At 40.4% G+C, this 22,079-nt stretch overlaps 2 protein-coding genes across 2 annotated transcripts in view; one reads left to right on the top strand and one right to left on the bottom strand.

The window, feature by feature from the left end:
* Positions 1-18,076, top strand: part of RAB3GAP2 (RAB3 GTPase activating non-catalytic protein subunit 2) — a 106,954-nt gene extending 88,878 nt beyond the window's left edge. Inside the window, exons 27-35 of the mRNA XM_068986584.1 lie at positions 2,292-2,358; positions 5,960-6,030; positions 8,526-8,561; positions 9,743-9,817; positions 10,123-10,341; positions 13,663-13,752; positions 13,949-14,170; positions 14,791-14,949; positions 15,145-18,076. Coding sequence (XP_068842685.1) covers positions 2,292-2,358; positions 5,960-6,030; positions 8,526-8,561; positions 9,743-9,817; positions 10,123-10,341; positions 13,663-13,752; positions 13,949-14,170; positions 14,791-14,949; positions 15,145-15,300 — 1,095 coding nt within the window. The 3' untranslated portion in view covers positions 15,301-18,076. The remainder of the gene's footprint in view (positions 1-2,291; positions 2,359-5,959; positions 6,031-8,525; positions 8,562-9,742; positions 9,818-10,122; positions 10,342-13,662; positions 13,753-13,948; positions 14,171-14,790; positions 14,950-15,144) is intronic.
* The window catches only part of IARS2 (isoleucyl-tRNA synthetase 2, mitochondrial), a 48,886-nt gene continuing 44,348 nt past the window's right edge, over positions 17,542-22,079 (bottom strand). Inside the window, exons 22-23 of the mRNA XM_068986585.1 lie at positions 20,004-20,148; positions 17,542-18,842 (exon numbers count right to left, since the gene is read on the bottom strand). Of these exons, the coding sequence (XP_068842686.1) occupies positions 18,700-18,842; positions 20,004-20,148 (288 nt within the window). The 3' untranslated portion in view covers positions 17,542-18,699. The remainder of the gene's footprint in view (positions 18,843-20,003; positions 20,149-22,079) is intronic.

Here is a 22,079-nt window from a genome sequence, read left to right as displayed (position 1 = left end):
CCCACTCTAGAGAAGAGAAGACAGCCTCAGAGAAGTCAGATTCCTTGCCCAGCTTGTAAGTACACTGCTAATCAGTGGCCAGGCCAGGATTCAAGCCTAGTAGATGTCTCTGTGTCCAACACCAGTGTGTTCTGTCCTATTCTTAATAAGTTGCGATGAGCATCTTTTATTTCCTTTGGAATTTTTACGTGAGATAGCATCAACCTATACCCAGTTCTTCACACTGTAGTCATGATCAAATCCAGAGTAAAGATCCTGATGCCAGCCTGACTGTCTGCTTGGGCATCACTTTCTGCCCCTTCCAGCAGCCTTCTTCCCTTCCAGACATTCTCAGTCCGGAAGCAGCATGAAGAGAGAGGCCATCCAGGCCTGGAGACGGGAGACCTGGACTTGAGGGCTCAGCACAGGTGTCTGGGTTTGGGCCAGTCACTGAATCTCTTGAATCTGGTTTTTCTCCTCCCACCCTTTTTTAATGATGGTACCACTCTTCAGGATTGGCACCTGGATAAAATAAGATGTGAAAATGCCTGCTGTATATTTCTCTTGGCTGTACAGTTCTCAGAGCATAGGCCTCCTTAGTTCTTTGGTAAATCAACCTCAATCAAAATTCTTTCCTTTATCATCCTTGTATCAGGTTTCACTACTGAAGAAAAATCTCACTGATTAACTAATTCACACTAAAATACTAATGATAGGAGCTTCCCAGGTGGCGCTAGTGGTAAAGAATGCGCCTGCCAAGGCAGGAGACATAAGATGCATTCAATCTCTTGGTGGGGAAGATCCCCTCGAGATCATGGCACCCTACTCCAGTATTCTTGCCTGGATAATCCCATGGGCAGAGGACCTGGTGGGCTACAGTCCGTGAAGTCACAGAGACATGACTGAAGCAGCTCAACACATAAGCATGCATACTAATGATAATGATATTTTTCCTTGCTCTAAATAAAACAATGTTGTCTTCAACATGTAATCACTTTCATATTAAAGGAAGACATTTTAAAAATAAAGCTTTAAACAAACGAATGTTCTTTGATCAATTAAACTTTGACCAAAAACTGTCCCTCCCATCACTCTTCAGTTGACCTCCCACAGCCTAAAGGGAGAGCAAGTTTAGTCTCCTCTTTAAATGGGACACTTTTGTCATATAAAAACCTTAGGACTAGAACGAAAGCACAATAATTTCTAAAATCTGAGTGAATTAGTTCCAGATTCAGGCTTTTAAGGCTTTTAAGTTAAAAATCTTTGTCCTACAGCGGTCATTTCTAAACCAAAGGCAGTTTGCATAATAGACTCTGTTCAGCCCGGTGGCTCCTGGCTGTGTGACCTTTGGGAATGTTTCTGAGCCTTTGTTCTCAGTTTTCTCCTTAAGTAGATGAGGACCATAACAGTAGCATCTCAAAGAGTTGTAGCAACTTACAAAGAAAGTACACACATGGTGCCTGACATTTTGATTTGTGTTGCCTTTGTTATTTATTATAATTATTTACATTTAAAAGCAGTCATTTTTCTTGTTTGTTTTTTCCTATTGAATATTTATCTCCTTGCCCCATCCAATAACGCCTATCCCAATTTCATCATCTTACACACACAGCTTTACTAGGCTCAAAACAATCGAAATTACCTTTGGGGAACTTTTGACACACATTAGCAAAGGTGCTATGTTAAATAATGTGCAGGCCACAGTTTTAAACTGCCTTGATTAAAAAGAGTTGAATGTTCAGCATTCCCTCTTACATTTCCTATTTCCCTTCACTGCTTTAATGTTTTCTTCTTGGCACTTAGCACTGACATCTTTTATAAACATCCTCTATAATTTACTTACCGTATTTATCGTCTGGTTCTGTCACTAGACCATAACCTCAGTGAGGGCAAGGATTTGGGTCTATTTTGTTCATTACAGTATGTCTGGTGCCTTTAGCAACCTGTTGCACAGTAGTTGCTCAATAAATAGTTGTTGAAGAATTAATTAATGATATTTACAAAGAAAATAAACCTATTGTTTTTACATTTGTGTGAAATTCAACTATTTATTGGAGAGAACATTGCTGTACTGTAGAAACCACAGTAAATTTTGAATCCAGATGTCCATGAATCAGTCATTATATAGATACTGTAAATTTAAGGGAGACCATTAACATTATCTTAGGCAGAATTTCTTATATAATTATTCCATGTTCTTGTAACATTCTTGGGTTACTTTATGTAGAAATGTATGTAAGAAGTCTCCATTTATATTTGAAGCACCTATTGAATAATACCTCTTCTTTCTCTCTTCTTTTCCTCTATGCAAGGAAGCACGTTTTTTTGTTAGGTCAATAGAACATTTGAAGCATATTCTTAATGCCCATGTTCAGAATGGTAAGTAAACAGGTGTTAAAAATGTAACTGTTTCTTTCAAAAGCCAAATCTCTCTTTTCTTTTTTAATATTTTTTATTTTGTATTCAAGTACAGCCAATTAACAAACAGTGTTGTGATAGTTTTAGGTGAACCAGGAAGGGACTCAGCCATACATATACATGTATCCCTTCTCCCCCAAATTCCCCTCCCATCCAGACTGCCACATAACATTGAGCAGAATTCCCTGTGCTGTACAGTAGGTCCTTGTTGGTTATCCATTTTAAATATAGCAGTGTGTACATGTCCATCCCAAACTCCCTAACTATCCCATCCCCTTCCTCACAGAGCCAAGTCTCTTTATTTTTTTTTAATATAAATTTATTTATTTTAATTGGAGGTTAAATTCTTTACAGTATTGTATTGGTTTTACCATACATCAACATGAATCCACCACAGGTATACATGTGTTCCCCATCCTGAACCCCCCTCCCTCCCCGTACCATCCCTCTGGGTCGTCCCAGTGCACCAGCCCCAAGCATCCAGTATCATACCAAGTCTCTTTAAATTCACATCCTGGTAAATTTTTATTTGATAAAAACAAAATAGGTCCTACTATCTAACATGTTACTGTGTGTTGCTGCATACACAGTACCAGCTGTTTTAATTGCTTGAAAAATGCTGTCCAGAAAGGAGATGGGGGCTGGCAGTAATTATCACCATCTCTCCTCACCCATCAATTTCCCATGCTGATGACTGTTCCTAGGTGTAGTGAGAGAATATTATGCATGAATTATTAATTCCCCCTTTAGTTCACAGCTAGATAAGGAAAGAAGAATGGGCTGCTCATAAGTCCTGATGAAAAAGTTAGGGTAGCCAAAGCCTAGTAATACTATATCCTAGAAATTACTTTGTGCTGCTTCTTTTTCTTTTATTTATTGATAATCTAAGTTTATTTCATTTGTTTACAAAATAAATGCATCAATATTGTCTTTTCAAAAAATGTTTTATTGAGGTAAAGTTGATTTACCATACCGTTAGTTTCTGGTCTGCAGCAAAGTGATTCAGTTATACACACACATACACATGTATATATGTGTTCTTTTTCATATTCTTTTCCCTTTGGTTTGTTATAGGATATTAAATATAGTTCCTATGCTATGCAGTAGGACCTCGTTTACCTATTTTATGTGTAGTAGTTTGTGTCTGCCAAATCCCAAACTCCAAATTTATCCCTCCCATCTTGTGCTTCTTTTAATAAACATGAATATTCTCCATTGGCTTCTTTACCGTGGGAATTGCTGTTGTCTTCTTGAAAAAAATGTTACAAATTATTTTAGAAAAATGGTCACCAGATTGCTGGCTCCATTTAACTGAAGAGTTTCCCTGTAAGAATTAATCAAAGAACTCAGTAATGGACTAGTGAGATACTAAGATAGTAACTTAGAAAGTTCAGTTCAGTTCAGTTCAGTTCAGTTCAGTCGCTCAGTCGTGTCCGACTCTTTGTAACCCAATGAATGGCAGCACACCAGGCCTCCCTGTCCATCACCAACTCCCGGAGTTCACTCAGACTCACGTCCATCGAGTCCATGATGCCATCCAGCCATCTCACCCTCTGTCGTCCCCTTCTCCTCCTGCCCCCAATCCCTCCCAGCATCAGAGTCTTTTCCAATGAGTCAACTCTTCGCATGAGGTGGCCAAAGTACTGGAGTTTCAGCCTTAGCATCATTCCTTCCAAAGAAATCCCAGGGCTGATCTCCTTCAGGGTGGACTGGTTGGATCTCCTTGCAGTCCAAGGGACTCTCAAGAGTCTTCTCCAACACCACAGTTCAAAAGCACCAATTCTTCGGCTCTCAGCTTTCTTCACAGTCCAACTCTCACATCCATACATGACCACTGGAGAAACCATAGCCCTACCATTAAGGCTCCACTGTTGTATCAACCGCACAGTCATCTGTTTAAGCGGCTCCTGTTTTTAATTGTGACACGTCTCAAGCAAGATGGTCTAAGAGCACATTGAATAAAAATATTCAACAATTATGACCAGGATAGTGAGGGTGACTTGATTCTTCCATTCCATCATGATTCAGGTAGAAGTGGCCAAAGCTGGCACCTCAAGAACAGCGTGGTGGGACGTCAGTTAGGAAGTTAGTAAGACACTAAGTGGTGAGACTGGGTTTGGGTCCAGATAAGAGGAGATAATCACCTTTTTGTTTCTGTGATACATTATAGAGAAGCTGCTTATTTCTTCTCCTGTAACACCTTCTTGCAGGTGATATGGGGTCAAATTGCAGAAATTCTAAAATTCTTGTTTTGCTTGATAAGCACTTATAATTTATTTTGTATATTCATCTCTTTACTCTTAACTTTCTTCCAAGGAGGGAAAAAGGATTTAAAGTGGCTCATTTGGAAAATACGGTCTCTAGAGGATTTATCCTTACTGATAAAATTAAGTTACCATTGATCACAGGCTAGTATTCAAGTTAGAATTTTACCCAGTTTGTCATGGGAGGAATAAATTAGGAGTTTGGGATTAACATACTACCACACTACTACATATAAAATAGATCACCAACAAGGACCTACTGTGTAGCACAAGGAACTATACTCAATATTTTGTAACATCCTGTAAGGGAAAAGAATCTGGAAAAGAATATATATATGTAAATATGAGTGCAGTGTGTGTTTGTATATATACACACAGATTGTGTGTGTGTATCTGAATCACTGTTGTACACTTGAAACTAACACAGCATTATAAATTAACTTTACTTCAATTAAAAAAGAAAAACACACTTTACCCAATTTGTACATTGAGTAAGTTTCCTGGCTTCTGCATAACCTCACTCCTAGTTACAGAAGCAGCTTTGTGGGTAATAAGGCAGTATGTGAAATGTCATGTTTATGCTGCCTAACTGACAGCTATTGCAGAAATTCTAGTATCAGTGCCACAGTTGATGGACATGTAAAGCCCAGATTTTTTTGTTTGGTTGAGTTCTTTTTAAATATTTTTTTTGTATTTTGTTTTGCTTTTTAATACTTTTTTTGTATACTGCTTCATTTAGTGGCCACATATAAGAAAAATCCTTTAGGGTTGTTTCCATCATTTGGCTGTCGACTCTCTTGTGCATATTTTTGTGATTGTTTCTGCAGAGGACTTGCTGGGTCACACGGCAGGCACACGTAGCTTAGGTAGACATGGGCCAGGCAGTTTTCCAGGGGGTTTTCCCAGGTGATGATCCCACCAGCAGTGTGTGAGCTCCCCATTGTTGCCGCATCTTCATCCACACTTGGTGTTGTCATATTAAAAAATGTTAGCCTTTCTGTTGGTCATGTAATGATATCTTTGTGTAGTTCTAATCTCTTTTTCTCTCATAACTAGTGACACCGTCTTTTCTTAGGCTTATTGGCCATTTAGATATACTTTCACAAAGCCCAGTTCTGATTTTTATAGATGATAAAGGTTTTTATTTATTTTATAAATATTACATAAGAGACAAGAATTACTTATCTAAATAACACAGGTAGTTTTATAAACTTAATGAAGAAAACCGTTTGCTATATATGGTGAAAGAGAAGATATATAAGCATTCTGCTTACTGCCTTACTTCACTTGCTATCCAGGCATTGCGCTGATGATGTGGAACACATTCTTAGTCAAAAGGTTTTCTGCCGCTACATACTTGATGGATAAGGTACGGTCATTTTAAATTTGAAATTTCCTATACTGACTTCTTGTTTATTTGGCTCCGTTAATAATTGACTGATATAAGAAAGATAATTTACACTGGGCCTTATTAGACTATTTTTTTAATGTGATAATTGCGTTTTATTTATGCTCAGTTGTCCTAGCATTTTGGTGACTTGAAGAGCCCAGATCCTTGAAAGAGAGCAATATCCTGTAAAAGCCTCTTAACCCAGGTGATTAGGACCAGTGGTGAATTCAAGCAAGGATTTGCATTTTATTTTAAATTAAAACATATAAATGCACAATTTCTCATTGATCATGGGATGTAGGGCCAAGATATTTTCTCTAAATAGGGTCGATTACAGTTTTACTGAGGTTTTTCTGCATTAACCTCACCCATGATATATTGCCTGTGATTTCTAAATCCTGTCTCTTTGAAACCATGATGCCATGAGTATAAAATCTTAGGATTTTTGTAATTATCCTCTACTCTTTATAGTTGTTTCTCTGTATCTAATCCAGTAGACCTTGGAGTGAGCTACTGTCCTCCATAAATCTTTTAAAAGCAGTCTACACAGTATTCGTGTAAAGAACTCCCTTGTTTTCCTCATTCATATTTTATTAGTTATTTAATTAAATTACAGACTTAGAATATGTACAACTAGCATAGGTAGATTTGGGAACAGATATAAAAGGTAAGCCTGTAACTCAGCCAGTGGGAGCAGAAACTGCTGGTGTGCTAGAGTGAGGCCTCTGGGCCTCAAGCTGAGTGGCAGCGTACCTCACAGGCCAGTGGAGAATGTAGGTTACCCCGGCAGCAGCTAAGTGGATGTTGGGAGAGCTACCACCATAATGACAGCATGTGCTTTTAAATGTACAGTGACAGACATTCCTAAACCATAAAGAGCACTACAGCTCAGACCCACTATAGGCCACAACTTCTGTAGAAAACGCCTTGACATCACTGGTAACATTTTTTTTTTTTTTTTTGTTAAATCTAACTGTTCTTCCCTGTGCGCGCATCTTCCTTGGCCATTTACCTGCTTATTTCTTGAAACTCACTCCTTTTGGCCTGTGTACTGTTGCTCTGTTTCACCTCTGACCACCATCTTGAGAGACTGATAATGCAAAGCCTTTTCCATGTGTTAAGCTGTGCAGATGTTCAGCATTCTTCCACAGTTGTCCCTTCTGACCCTCACAACTTGAGTTGGATTTAGCAGTCCTAAACCAGGAAGCAGAGAGTTTATAATCATTCATTCAGTAGATATTTATTATGAGTATCTCTTATGTGCCAAGGACGGTGCCAGGTTCTGTGGTTGCAGAGAATAAAGTCACAGCCCCACCCTCAACCCACCATCGGAAAGATGGTAAACAGACAATAGGGTGCTTTTAGAACTCAGAAGAGGAATGTGAATGACAAGGGAAGGCTTCTGGGCTGATTTTGGAGGATGAGTATATGTATGAATCAGTAAAAAAGAGGGTGAGAATAAAATGTTTCCACAAAAAGCCCTGGAGGTGGGAGACAGCATCTAGGATTCGGAGAGCTGCAAGTAGCTTTGGTTGGTTGAAGGTTAAGCTAGATACAGGAGCAGGAAGTGGACCATGGAGAACCTCCTCTGTGGGCTATGGATCTGGGGTTTTCTAGTTTATGTCAGCTGTTTAGCAGAGGGCCTGGCACAGTCAGTGAGGGCACAGTGAATGGCAGCTCTTATTTTTATCTTGGAGACTTGGAACAGTTTTAAGCAGAAGAATGATATGTTCAGATTTGCATCTTAAAAGATGATTCTGGCAGCAGGGTGAAGTATTTTGCAATTGGGGTGGGCTGAACGTGGTTGTTTTGCAGGCCGTTGAAGTAATCACAGTGAGAGGTAATGAGGTGAAGAGGCCTTTGTCCTTTCATTTACACTGTTTCCTGTAAATTTTCTTATCACAAGGGCAGAACTTTATCTTCCACTTATCACCCCGTATAAAGTGTACAGTAGGATCTTAGGAATTACTTATGGAATAAGAACATCAGCTAATTTTTCTGAGCCAGGAATATAGCTTCTGGCTCAGAAGCTGGTTATTCCTTCTTTCTGACCTTTTAAAAGTACTGTGTATCATTATGAACAAGCAGAATTTTTAGCTGCTCCTTATTCGTAGCCTTCAGTTTGGTTCTAAATAGGTTTTAAGGCAACACAGTTTGATTATGGAAATTGGGAACCTGATCTTTGGGGGTTTTCTTATTGAATAGTTCAAAAATAAGTATTTTTGAAAAGAATGATTTGTGAGCCCCCCAGTGTAATATATTTTCATAATTTTTTAAGTTCCACCACAAAATTAATTGTTTTATGCTACAAATTAGTACAACCAACATTTAATTGATAACACTAGTACTGCATTTATTTATAGCTGGATGTATATTTTTAAAATTTGGTTACTTTTTACTTTCTATACCATAGTTTAATGCCTTTTGATTTAAATTACTAATTAAATGCAGCATTTTGTGTCCTCTTGTCTTAGGTTGGAAAAGCACCAAAAGACAGATTATGCCGAAGGGTGAGTGAATCTCCCTTAACTACATGAATAGTTGTTAATTCTGCACTTTATATAGTACCTTATTAACTGTGGGGGTGGACTTTGCCTTTTACCAGTTTGATGATGTAGTGAGAGATAAGAAAAATGGAAAGAGAACACTATATTAATACGGAAACTGGTTATGACCTGTGGTCAATTTTAATTTACCTTTCCACATCATCAAATAGTATGTTTAAACTAAGTTCGCCAAGATGTCTTCAACTTTGGACTGTGAACAGGAGGTCCACAGAGAAAAAAATTGCTGTCTTTCAAATTAGAAATGTATAACTGAAGTGGATTCGTATGAGTAGTGAACTTGATCTAATAGCTATTGTACAGTCTTAAATGATGTTTCAATCCATGGATACAGGGGTTTATATGTGAGGTCAGTGATTAGTAATGCTAGCGTTGCTCAAAACTTTGAAATATTATTACAGATATCTTAAGAAATACTAGGACACAGGAATCCAGCCTTTATAGGCCCTTAGCCTTGAAAAATCTCCATTGTTGAAGAATTTGTCTGTATGCTCTTGAGTGTGGCTTTGGGACCACTGTTAATATGTGTGTAAATTAAGGATGAATTACTTAGGGATGTCAGGGATTTGTGGCCATTGGTTTTAAGAAGACCTCATGTGAGCACAGTGGCCCCTTGGACAGGCCCCTTCAGGAAAGATCCACTGCCCACAGCATCAGCCTCGTGTTTAGTTCACCAGCTAGGGGATCTTACTTTAGTTCGGAGGGTTCAGTTCAGTCCCTGAAAGATGCTCTGAAACCAGACCAGGCTGTTGTCTTGGAACTTTCCAGGTTGGCCTGTCTTGTGTGACTCTTACTGCACACACACCATGATTGTTTGGCCAGCAGCTGCCTAAGCAAGCCAGACACAACCCATCTGTGGCTGACTGACGACACCGCCTCTTTCCAATACAGAAAGATACTCAGTTTTTAAAAATTGAGAGTAGAACCATGTTTTTTAAAAGCCCGATTTTAGGGTCTGCTGAATCTACAGACAGAGATTAAAATGTGCGAGTGCCTCGACTTTCGCTTCTTACCTGTCTGTTCAGCGGGGAAAGGCAGTTAACTAGTTGCATATGTTCTATTTATTTGTCTGATTAAAACCTACCAGTTTTCCTGCTAGAGCTAATGATGTCCCTTCTTACAAACAGGATGTGGGGATGAGCGACACAGCAATGACTTCCTTCCTAGGCTGCTGCTGGGATCTTCTTCAGACTTTAATGGAGGTAGAAGGGTGGTATTTTTATGCTGAACTGTCTCTAAGATGTGAAATATTTTGAAAGTCGCTGGACTTCAGAAAGAACTATATAAAAAGAGCTTGTTTTTCACTTATTCCCTTCAAAGTTTTGGCTTAAGCCTTAAAAATAGTGATGTTTCTTATTAGTATTAGTGTTCTTTTTTTTAATTATAACTTGAGGGATGGGGAAAAATACAAGTTTCTACTTTGCTGCTGGTAAGAAGCTCATTAAGGTATTGGCAAACTGTTATTTCTCTGATTCTGAGCATAGCTCTCCCTTGTCACAACACCCAGGCAGACGTCAGCCGGGATGAAATGCAGGTGCCTGTCTTGGACACGGAGGACGCCTGGCTGACCGTGGAAGGCCCGGTCTCCATCGTGGAGCTGGCTCTGGATCAGAAGCACATCCACTACCCGCTGGTGGAACACCATTCCATCCTGTGTGCCATCCTCTACGCCATCATGAGGTTCTCTCTCAAGACCGTGAAGCCGCTGTCTCTTTTTGACAGTAAGGTAATTCTCAGAGCACTTGGGATCCTCTCGGAGCTGAGGGTCTAGCAGGACTGTCTTATCAGAGAGAGGTCACTCGGTCTTTTGTGTCTTGCATAGGATTATTTATTGTGGGGGTCTTGGTCCTCTATTCCTCGTCAGGCTCCCTGTTCTGATTTACCCGAAATATTGGTGTCCCAGGGTTCGGCCCTCTCAGCCGTCTCCACCCATCATTCGTCTTCAATAAGTTCCTTTTCTCCCTCTTGTGTGTCTTCAGGCCTGACCTGTCCCCAGGGTTTGGGGCATGTGTTTCTCCTGAATGCCTCTCTCGGCCTGTGCGGTGGGCTGCCTCCTTCCTGAAATATCTATCCCCGCCCCTACCCACCCTTGACCTACACTTGCTGTTCCCCCAAGTTCACTGGCTTGGTCAGCTGGTGAGTGATGCCACCATCTGTGATGTGGCAGACACTAGTAGCCTGGGAAACATCTAGCTCAGTCTGCTTCCTCAGGTCCCACCCAGAGCCACCGTGAGCTTGTCCCTGTTGGTTCTTCCTCACATCCCCTCTCGCCCATCCTTCTCTGTCACTGTGGCCCAAGCTCAGGCCTCATTGTCTCCCCTGGGCTGGTCCCGCAGCCTCCAGCTTCCCTCTATGCAGTCCCTGCTGCCAGACCTTCCTTCCCAAACTCAGATTCAGTCATACTAGGTTCATGCTGGGACATAAGACACAGCCTTGCCTGGCTTCTCCACCCGGGCTTGTGTCCATAGTGGTGGTCTCACTCTGTGCAGCCAGACCACTGCTGGAGACCGCCTCGGGCTCCCGGTGCTGGGAGCAGAGGACAGGAGCCCCTACAGGAGGACTGCCCCCTGCAAGAAGGGGGGAAGCAGGGTGCTGCCTGAGCTCAGTTCCTCCTCCCAAAGGCACTCCGTGTGGGGAGCAGTGAGTCCAGGGGGAGAGCAGAGACCTGCCGTTACTGTTACAACTACTGTTACTAACCACGTTATTACTGTTTGCTGCCGCGTGGAAACATGGAGCCAAGAAGGCAGCTTCCCCGCCCCTTGACTTACCTCTCCTCCCCCTTGGCCATTCCTCACACACCATGCTCTAGCCGCTGCTCACCACTTCCACCCCTAGGAGAAGGCAGGCATTTTTCTCACCTCTTGTCTTGCTGTATTGTTCCATTTTCACAGCCAGCTGTTCCATATGGTCAGTTCCTGTTTGTTACTCACTTATCACTTAAGTGTCATCTCCCTTTCAGAGTCTTTGTCTACATTTCCTGAACTGACCACCTCTTGGCCATGTCCCCATGTCTGTGTGCCATGCCAGGTACATAATAGGAACCCGATAAATGTTTGGTACATTCATAATTAAGGAGATGATAAAGAGAAGTTACGTGGCAGAGGTCTGCAGAAGGGATGGGGGGAGGTGGTGAGTAGAGAAGCCAGTGGAAATCAAGGAAATCAAGCCTCTTGGAGAAGCCAGTGGGAATCAGGAGTTGGTGACCATGTGGCCTGGGAAGAAATAATAAAGATCATGGAGGGGTTTTGAGGAATCAGCCACCTCATGACAGACTAGTGCAGGGTGAAGGAGAGGGGATGAAAATTCAACCCAATTTCAAGTTTGGGGGACTGGACATGCCATTTAAAGGAAGCCCATTTAGAAGAGTTCTGGACATGTTGAGTTTGAGAGTAAATATAAGCAGAAATAGTGTATTTTAAGAAATTCATTTCTAACAAGTACTTTAAAATTTGATTAAAAAAAAAACAACAACAAAATAAAGTGTCTAGCTCAGTACTCCCCTCAAAAAGGGACTTTTCAAAACGAGATCACATCCAGCAGCATTGAACAGGCACGGTGGTGATGCTAGTCTCAGCCCAGATTGTGCTTGAGTGGCCTGGGCCAGCCGTGTGACTCACGTGCAAATACCAAGGCAGTGTGCTGTGGCAGGTGACGCAGAATCCCTCCCGCCTTTGCATTTACTGGTAGAGTTGTTTCAGTTCTCCTAGCCTGAGAGTCATGACTCCTGGTTGTCCTGAGGGTTAAATGACATACTCAACACCAAGTGCTCAGCTGTGTCTGGAAGATAGTAAATAATAGATGCACACATACTCCCCATCCCGGAGGCCCTTCTGTAGAGCAGACCCCAATATCTAAGACCTCCAGGTAGAAACTGCAGAGTAATGACTGTGCATGAGTGCATGGGGAAAACTCTCGAAAGGTGATGTACAGAGGGAGCAGGTTGCCCTCAGAAGTCTGGCATGTTTCATCACCAAAGGATGCATGGCTTCTTGGCAGTCCCTCTAGATAACCTGTAATCACAGGTTAGGTCTAGAAAGTACCTTAGATGATATCTGGCATGACCTGAAAAAATAGCAGCCTAGAATGGTGGGATCCTTTGTTCAGGATGACCTGGTGCAAGGAGTGGGCTTGGAGCCCAGAACTTGCAACTCACTGGCTAGTGCTCTTTGCTCTGTATTGCATTTCCTTCCTGAGAACTTCTGAAACCGTATTTTCTGATATTCCTTTTTGGCTCTATTCTCTTAAACAGGTGCTTTTAAACAGTTCAACAAGTGTCTTTAAGAGGATTCAAAGTACCTACTATGTTATCAATTATTACTTAACAGGCAGATTCTTTACCATCTGAGCCACCAGGGAAGCCCCATTACATACAAATGATCCCCAAACTCAGTGGCTGAAAGCAGCAAATGTGTCATTTTTGTGAGTCCCGATCTGTGTTCCCCTAGTGCAGGCGGCTTTGGCTCAAGGTCTCTCGTGTGTCTGCAGTTGGTGTGTCAGCCAGGACTCCACCAGAGCGGGGATCAAAATCCACTCACAGGCTTACATGAGGATTGGCAGGACTCAGTTCTCCTCTCATGGGTGACTGCGCAGGGCAGCTCCCAGGTGGCTGCCCTCAGACCAAGTGAGAGTGAACAGGAGCTTCTAGGGCAGAAGCCACAGTTCTGTGTCACCTGATCTTGAAAGTGTCAGGCTGTCCTCTCTGCCAACCCTGCTCACCAGCCCCAACTCAGGGGAGTGGAATTACACAGGGCATGGCTACCAGCAGGAGGGCACCCCTGGGGTTCACCCTTAAGGCTGCTTTCACCATAATGCTTACGAAAATCAAAAGAACAGAATTCTGAAGTGTTAGTGTTCAAAGACAAAACCAAATCATGAGGTTTTTTTAAATTATTTTTTAAATTGGAGGATAATTACTTTACAGTATTGTGATGGTTTTGCTATACATCAACCTGAATTGGCCATGGGTATATGAGTTATTCTTTATACCATCCCCCACCCCATAACAGTCCATACTCATCAATTTTCTTGGTCTCTTCTTTTTCTTTAGGGGAAAAATGCATTTTTCAAAGACTTAACTTCAATTCAGTTATTACCTAGTGGGGAAATGGATCCAAATTTTATTTCTGTACGACAACAGGTAAATTACAGCTATTGGGATGACCAGCTCTAAGGTATTTTTGAGAACTAGTTTCTCTTTCAATTATGTGTCATTTTTTGATAACTAATTGTAACGGAAAAACTAAATGACAGAAAAGCCAAGTTACTTGGAATTGCATATTTTTTAAATGAAAATACTAACAGGATGTTGCTGTATCTGTTTCTCCACCTTCAAGTTCTTACTGAAAGTCGTCAGTGCAGCTGTCCAGGCCCGACACATGGTCGCAAAAGACAGAGACTCCACGGAAGAGGCAGCAACCGCCCCTTTTGGTAAAGACCAGGACTGGCCAGTGCTGGCCGTGGACTTGGCCCATCACCTTCAAGTCAGTGAAGATGTTGTCAGGAGGCATTACGTGGGGGAACTCTACAACTACGGAGCTGACCACCTAGGAGAGGAGGTAACAGCCTATGAGTGTCGTCTGGGCTCAAGTTGTAAAACTGATAGTTGGGATAAAGAATCAGTAAAGTTGCCAGTAAAGCTTGTTTTCCCTTCCTTTGTTACAACTCCTAGGCACAATAGTAGAACAGGATTAAAATAAGTAACTAGGGAATTCCCTGGCAGTCCAGTGTAACCACCCTGCACTTTTGCTGACGGCCTGGATTCCATCCCTGGTGAGGGAACTAAGATCCCGGATGCCCCACAGGGCTTGGCCAAAAAAAAAATTTTTAATGGAAACGAATCAAAATCCTATTTGTGGCCAGTGTTTAGTATAACTCATGCAGTGTGTCAGACCTGTTTTACGCAGAGGGACAGAGAGTAAACAGACAGGTGCCTTCCTCCAAATGCAGTCTACTTATGGGAGCTGAGAAGCACGCTCAATTCTGGATTGAGTGGTAAATGCTGTGAAGAAAATCACCAAGATCATGTGAATAAGCAGAAGTAGAATAGGATGATCCGGGGTGACTTCTGAGCTGAGCCCCAAGGACAGGAAGGAGCCAGCCACTCAGAAAACTGGGAACCTTGCCAGAGGCAGAAATAACACGAAGTCTGAACGTTTGTCCATGCTCCTCCCTGCAGGCCATCCTCCAGGTTCAGGACAGAGAGGTCCTGGCCTCGCAGCTGCTGGTGGTGATCGGGCAGCGGCTGGCGCATGCCGTGCTCCGCACGCAGACGAGGGAGGGGCTGGAGCTGCTCGCTAGGCTGCCCCCAACACTGTGCACCTGGCTGAAGGCCATGGTGAGTGCCGGGCATGAGGGAGGCAGATGGCCACTGGAGCTTTTCTCTTATACATTTTTAATAGTGGAGGAAAATGGAATTTTCTTAATTCTGAACAAAAGCATTTTTATTGGGAAATTACTCTCCTGCTAACTCTTAAGTAGCAGTTACTTAGTTGTATATAACTGATGGGTTATTTTTGTGTCCCATTTGCAGAACCCCCAGGATCTTCAGAACACAGAAGTGCCCATTGCAACAACAGCTAAACTAGTAAATAAAGTCATTGAGCTTTTACCAGAAAACCATGGGCAATATAGTTTAGCCTTACACCTCACTGAAGCTGTGGAAGCCATATCTCTTCCTCCTTTATGACACTTATCTCCTGCAAACAGTCTCAAATTGTGTGACTCTAATATGAACTAGTGCATGGTTATTTTACACAATAAGATCTGGAATTTTACGGAGGGAGTATGTTTTTTCCTTTTGTAAAGTAAATAAAAATACACATTACTTTTAAAAAGTGCAGTCTTGGCTAAATTCCACCTTTGGTTAATACTGACAATAAAATATAAACAGGTATCAGTAATACTATCAATTTCTCTTGAAGCTGTTTTCCTGTTTTTGATTTAAGCACTTAAGTAGCTTTATTGTCCAAATTTGCTATTTAAAACTGGTTATAATTTACAGATTATGTTCTTATTATTCTATATTTCATACTCAAAATGTTAATGTAATTAAATTTAAATGTGTTCATGTGTAGTCCCCATCAGTAAAATGAGAGAACTCACTGTTTTAATAAATGTTGGGAAAATGCTTTTGTTATCATGCTTAATCCCATCCTGGGGGACTGCCCCTGGAGTTCTGGATGCTGACAGGCTTCTTTCCCAGAGGAGGTTATGCTGGTGCCATCAAAGGAGGAATAATGGGTTCAAGACCATCATATTCATCAGAATGGACACTAAGTAGAACCCTTAACCTGTTGCACTTGCCAAAACAGAATCTGAGATGCAATCTAACCCAGCAAAATTAATTATAATGCAAGTTAAGATTTGCTTTTTGCCAAGATTCAAAATTGTATCCACATCAGGTAACTGTAAAAATGTATTATCTTGTAAAACTTATGTTTAAAAAAAGGGCAAAGATGCTAAAAATTTAAATCCAACTTTATTTTTCCTACAAGTGTTTAGAAATGTCTGTTTCTGGGATCTGATCATGTTACCTGTTCTTAGGAACAGTATAGAAAATGCTTAGTGATGATACTACAGCTTAGCAAACCTACCTCACTGCTGGCTTGAGAGGATGAATACAACTAATTTTGTACCCTACAGTGCCTAGAGCAGTCCAAGTGCTGAATAATCATTTGTTGATTAAAACCAAATTAACCAAAACTCTGTTAAAAAAAAAAGTACTTTGAGCTGTACAAATACCAAGTATTTATCAAGATAAATCTTTGGAATGTAGCCATACAGCGCAATTGTTGACATGTCCTGGGTTCACAGTTGTTACACGTAGCAACTCATTGTGATACAAGTTTGTTTCTTCACTTCCTCAGGAAGCCAGCTCTTGCAATTGTGCAAATTTGAGGCGTTGTTTTCAGGAATATAAAGGAAAAGTCTGATGTCTGAGAATATCCCAGTGTAAATTCTTTTTAACAGAGAGATCACATTCAAATAAGAACTGTCTTAAACCTGGTAATTACTGTTTCATTTTAAATCGTGAGAGATTAATTTTTCAGGTGCCTTGAGTGTTTGGGGTGAAGGCCTATGTGTCTGACCGAGGCATACGCTCTGCAGCAGTTAACACTAAAAAAGGCCTCCAGCCGGTCCAGCCCCTCAGCCTGTGCTGGGATCGCTGGTACCTCATCCAGACACATTCACGTGATTTCTGAGTATCAGGCGTTCTGTAGTCACTTGTTACATGCACTCTAAAAGATGAGTTCTTTCAGTGACTTGTCTAGATACTCTGAAAGTAGTTATGAACTTTGGAGGCTGGTCAAAGAAACTTGGAATTACAGGCATTTTTAAAGAGTAAATTACTCACTCTGATTCCATTATCACTTTGGGGGGTATCTAACAAGCATTTTAGATAATAGAACTGGTTGAACTTACTCTGATAGGACACATAATCAAATTTTGGGATTGTTGAGAATATATTAATAAGCTGAAATATGGCTCCTAGGACCATAACAAATCACTGAGTCTCTAGTTCAATTTATAATCCTAAAATTTGCCATTGAGAGAATTCTAAAATTGAATTCTCAGTTGCATGGTTAAGAAAAGCAGTTAAATATTTTACTGTTTCGTTAAGGGCTTTTAAAATAAATCTGGCAGAGGAAAGGAAAACAAATACCTGTGTATACAGTCTGTAACCACGAAGAGCCACAAAGAACGGAATTAGGTTTCATACAGAACAGGCAGTTTCTGAAACAGGTACATTGCACTTACTGCAGTTATTGGTGCAAAGCCAATTTACCAGTGAGTAGCTTTTTCTTAGATATACTCCCATCGCATATACGTTTCCTTGTTATCATTAAGTAAGCATTCTGTACCGTGTTCAATTCTGTTGTAAATGCAAAGGAAATCAAAAGGGTTCAAATAATCATAACTTCTGCATAACAAGTTGTGTTTAGATGTAGAACTAGAATATACAGGATAAATGCAGATGGGGAGAAATAATAGTACCAGGCTTCTAAATACGTCCTACTCTTGTAAAAAGAAAAGTGAGGTATGGAGAAGAGTTTCACCTTTGTTATAAAAATTCAACTAGGGTCAAAGTAAACAGTTAAATTTAAATAGCTTTCTTAAAAAAAAGAATGCAATTTAAAATCGCAGAAAACTCATTTAATAATACTAAGCATACATGGAATCAGTTCTCTTAGCAGTTACTATGGTTCATTTCACTTAGGCAGATATTTTTAAAAGTACTCTATAGCAACAGTGAAAGCCCTCCCTCACCCTGATAGGAATGGATTTGTTATATTTCTGCTAAATGAATTAACCATCCCTGGAAAGATTTTAATCCTATATGGAATTGTTTATAAAATGCCCTATCTATTGTAATGTACTGTAAGTAGTCAGATTCTGTATATACTGCTATTTTCTGTGTCTGTTCATTGTTGTGAACTTATGTATATTAGTGAAATAAATTTTCAGCTTTCATGTTGTTTCCTTAACATTTATATAGTATTAATGTGTTTTTCCCCTCTTACATGAGACATATTTGGTGACTTTTTCTGATGTGCAGCCCAAAGAACTAGCTGTTCTGAAAAGGTTGATGTTTGCTGTTAAGGCAGAGTGAAATTACTCTCTTCATCTCTTAAGTGACAGACCCCTGCACTGTTCCTGTTCAGAACACATTTTTTTTACTTGCTATTCACAACTTTTGTACCACCACCAGTCAGTAATTTTCCAGGTGCCTTTATTTTTAGACATTACAGAACTTAGATACTGAGTGAAGACGATTTATAAAATGTAAAACATTTTCCGTTCAGCACACTTGCAAGCATTTTCAGTGTTATGCTCTGAGTTAAGTCCATTATGGACCCACCTGCATATGTATATGTTTCCATATGTATATATACACATCATTGTTTATCTAGTTACAGAAACACACATGTAGCTCTGACTTTGACTCTCATCCTCAACCTTTTACTCTTCCACTCATTACCTAAATCTTGGATTTCTCTCCAGTACTGTAAACAATCCATCTAGACCCCTACTAAGTCCTGTCAGGAGGTTCTTGCTCAGAAAGCTGTCAACACACACTGAGGTCCTACTTCGCTTTCACAACTTCTGCGCATCGGGGACACAGTGTGTCTGATGACTCAGCCGTGTACTTCCAACAGCGAGGGCATTTTTCCTTGGTAGCTGGCATGACAATTACTTTGTATGAAGACTCTTCACGAATATCACCACCTGTGGAAGAAAAACACGTGGAGAGTATTCCTCACAGACCACTGGACTTGTGCATCTCTGTATTTCTCCAGGTGCCCCCTTTTCAGAGCTTCCTCCCTGCCTTGGGAAATACTGCTTCCCTTGCACATTTGTACATAAACAGCCAAGATGGGAGGCTCACACAATCTGATGACTGGGAGAGAGGAGGAATCTGAGAGGCTGATTTTTCCACAGGTCATGGGAGTTCTGTATCTACTCAGGCAGAGCATGCCTGTTTGCTCTTTATCTGTGTCCAGTTCTGCTAATTACACTGCCTCTCCTCTCCAGCTACACTCTTAATTAAGAATTTTAAAAGAGGCAAATTGAAGGGACAATGAGCAGTGCCCCCACATTAAACTTCTTGGGTTTGGACAAAAGGAAACAAAAACTTGTCTGTAATGAATAGACCTCAGACAGAAAATAAATCATTTTCTAGTCATTGCACAGAGAATATAAATTAACATTCCGGAAAGCAGATTAATACGAGTCTACTACATGATCAGTGCTGCTAGGCCTCAAGTTTAAACTGATGGCTATAAATTAGTCTCCCACCTCTTGCTGGTGCCTAAAAGCTACTATGAAATACATAGAGAGCAGCACTGTTCCTAAGATATACTCATGTGTTAACGTTACTCAGCTTTCATTTCCATCAATGAGAATGAAGTAAGGTGACAAAAATCCCCAAATCAAACAAATGCCTACAAAAGGTTTGCTTATAAGATAACCACTGTGGGAATGAGTTCAATAAAACTTCCTTGACTCATTAGTGGCTACGATACTGTAATGTGGGGTGAGCATAATAAATTGTAGATTGAACACGAGAGGGATGGTAGGGTTGGTCAAAGGACAAGGACACAAAGGCCAACTGAGGTAAGGCAGACTGACTTCACATACGGTGACAATGACGTTTTCCCTCCTCTCCCTACCCCTGTGTTCCCAAGATCACCAGGTAGGGCACTTGGGAGAGCTGGTTCAGAAACCTGGCCACTGTTTACTACACTTTCTACAGAAAGACACACTCACCAAGTGTGTATCTGCCTTTAGAATACAGGTTATCCACTGGAAAACTGGAGATGACCTGTAATTATTGTTCAGTTGTCCACATACCATTGTTATCTGGTAGTATCATTCTCATCTCCTTACCTTCTAAATTGATTAGAAATGTCCCTTTAAGCTCAGTTACATCCTCACTTATTCCTCGAGGTTCCTGAGAAAGCAAAGTTGTCTGGGACGCCATCATTAATTCATTCAACTGAGAGGTACTGGAAGTCTCCTCCACTTGTAGCATCTGGGTATAAGTATTTGAAAGTTACTATCTAAATTAGTTGTTACCACAAAGGTTATAAAAAGACACTGCAAGTTCTTATGTTTGGTGAGGAACTCTTTTGCAACCACCACCTCCTGAGCTAATACTATTATATAAATCAAATCTTACTAGTACGAAAGCTTTTAACTAAAAACTCCTAATCAATAGTATCCATTGAGAATACAACTCTATGCCAGGCACTTCACTTTGCTAGATGCTAAATGTCCACCCATTATCTGTAACTGTCACAAAACAGCAACAGCATTTTTTAATCCCCATTTTACAAATGAGGAAACTTGCTCAGGGAGGTTCCCAACCAGTAAGTGGTGCGCTGCAATTCCAGCTCAGGTCTTTCAGCCTCAAAGCCCGCACATTACCCCTGTATACAATGCTTCCTACAGAAGGAGAGGGGTTAAGATACTATCTCAACAAGGATCTGCTTTTATCGGTGTAGACCAATGGTGGCAGCCTGAATAATGCTCAGAACTCTTTTGAAGCACACTGAATTGGGATATCTGATAAGCACTTTTGTACATTTTTTATTTTAATTCTGATCTTCAAAGTGTGTAAACTAAGTAATACAAAATCCCTTAGGGAGAAAAAAAAAAAACCAACTCATGAGAAAATAGGAGCTTTAAAGAGACTGCATTTACACCATTAATAACTGATAGATCCAGGACTCCATCAGACAGCTAGTGGAAAACACATTCATGTTTTTTTAAATCCTGAATTATTTTTTTCAAGTATCAATGATCCAATCAAGGTGTACTGTTTTCAGCTTACTACTCAGAACTAATGAAGTCCAAGGAAACATGATATGCAGTAGGAAAGCTCAGTACCAGGGCAGCCTCAGCCAAGCCACAGCTTCAACAGGCCTCAGCTTCCTGGCTCAAAAAATGGCAATCGTGAGCTTCCCAAACTTGTAAATTTTAAAACGTCAACATCTTATCAAACTTCTGTTACCTGAGCAACTATCATACCTACTAGCAATTTCAAGCCTTGAATCGTAATCAACCTAATTACATTATTAAAAATTTAGATTGAACTTCCAACCAGTTGAGATGGTCCTTTTTCAGGACTATGATACCACTCAAATGTCAAAACATAAGTCACAAAACTAAGTTTTCTTCTCAAACATTAAAACTAAAAAAAAATCTTGAGTCAGTATGTTAGGCTCTAAATCAATCTGGTCAATCAACCCCTAAGATCTCAAGGGGAAACTTTTGATGGCCCTTTTGAAAATAAAAAATAAGATGACATGGTAAATTTGCTGGTGCAAATGAATTTTCTTCAGAACTCATGAGTAAAAGATGAAAAAAAATTTTTTTGCTTTGAATCTTGTCCAGATGGATAAAATTCTCAGAAAACCAGACCCATAACACAAAACTCCCAATTTTTGTGTATTCAGATATTACTGCCAGATGCTGCCTGTTGTCTAACTAGCCCCGAGGGCTCATGTTTCTTTTTTCTTTTTTTTTTTTTTTAGGGCTCATGTTTCAAATAGAAATTTATTACACCTTCCTGTCCCAACCTATAAAATATAAGTAGCAACAGAGTATATGTTTTATGAGAAGAAAAAGGAAACATACAGAGGTTGGAAACAAAGAATCAGTGATTAATATTAGGATTAGAAGACAAATCCTAATTTATAATTTTTTTTATATGTACTATCAAGAACATCCCTATGGAAAAGAAATGCAAAAAAGCAAAATGGCTGTCTGAGGATGCCTTACAAATAGCTAAGAAAAGAAGAGAAGCGAAAAGCAAAGGAGAAAAGGAAAGATATACCCATTTGAATGCAGAGTTCCAAAGAAGAGCAAGGAGAGATAAGACACCCTTCCTCAGTGATCAATGCAAGGAAATAGAGGAAAACAACAGAATGGGAAAGACTAGAGATCTCTTCAAGAAAATTA

This window comes from Capricornis sumatraensis, chromosome 14 (assembly GCF_032405125.1).
Source record: "Capricornis sumatraensis isolate serow.1 chromosome 14, serow.2, whole genome shotgun sequence".
In the NCBI taxonomy this organism is placed as follows: domain Eukaryota; kingdom Metazoa; phylum Chordata; class Mammalia; order Artiodactyla; family Bovidae; genus Capricornis; species Capricornis sumatraensis.
This window is presented reverse-complemented; position numbering and strand designations above follow the sequence as displayed.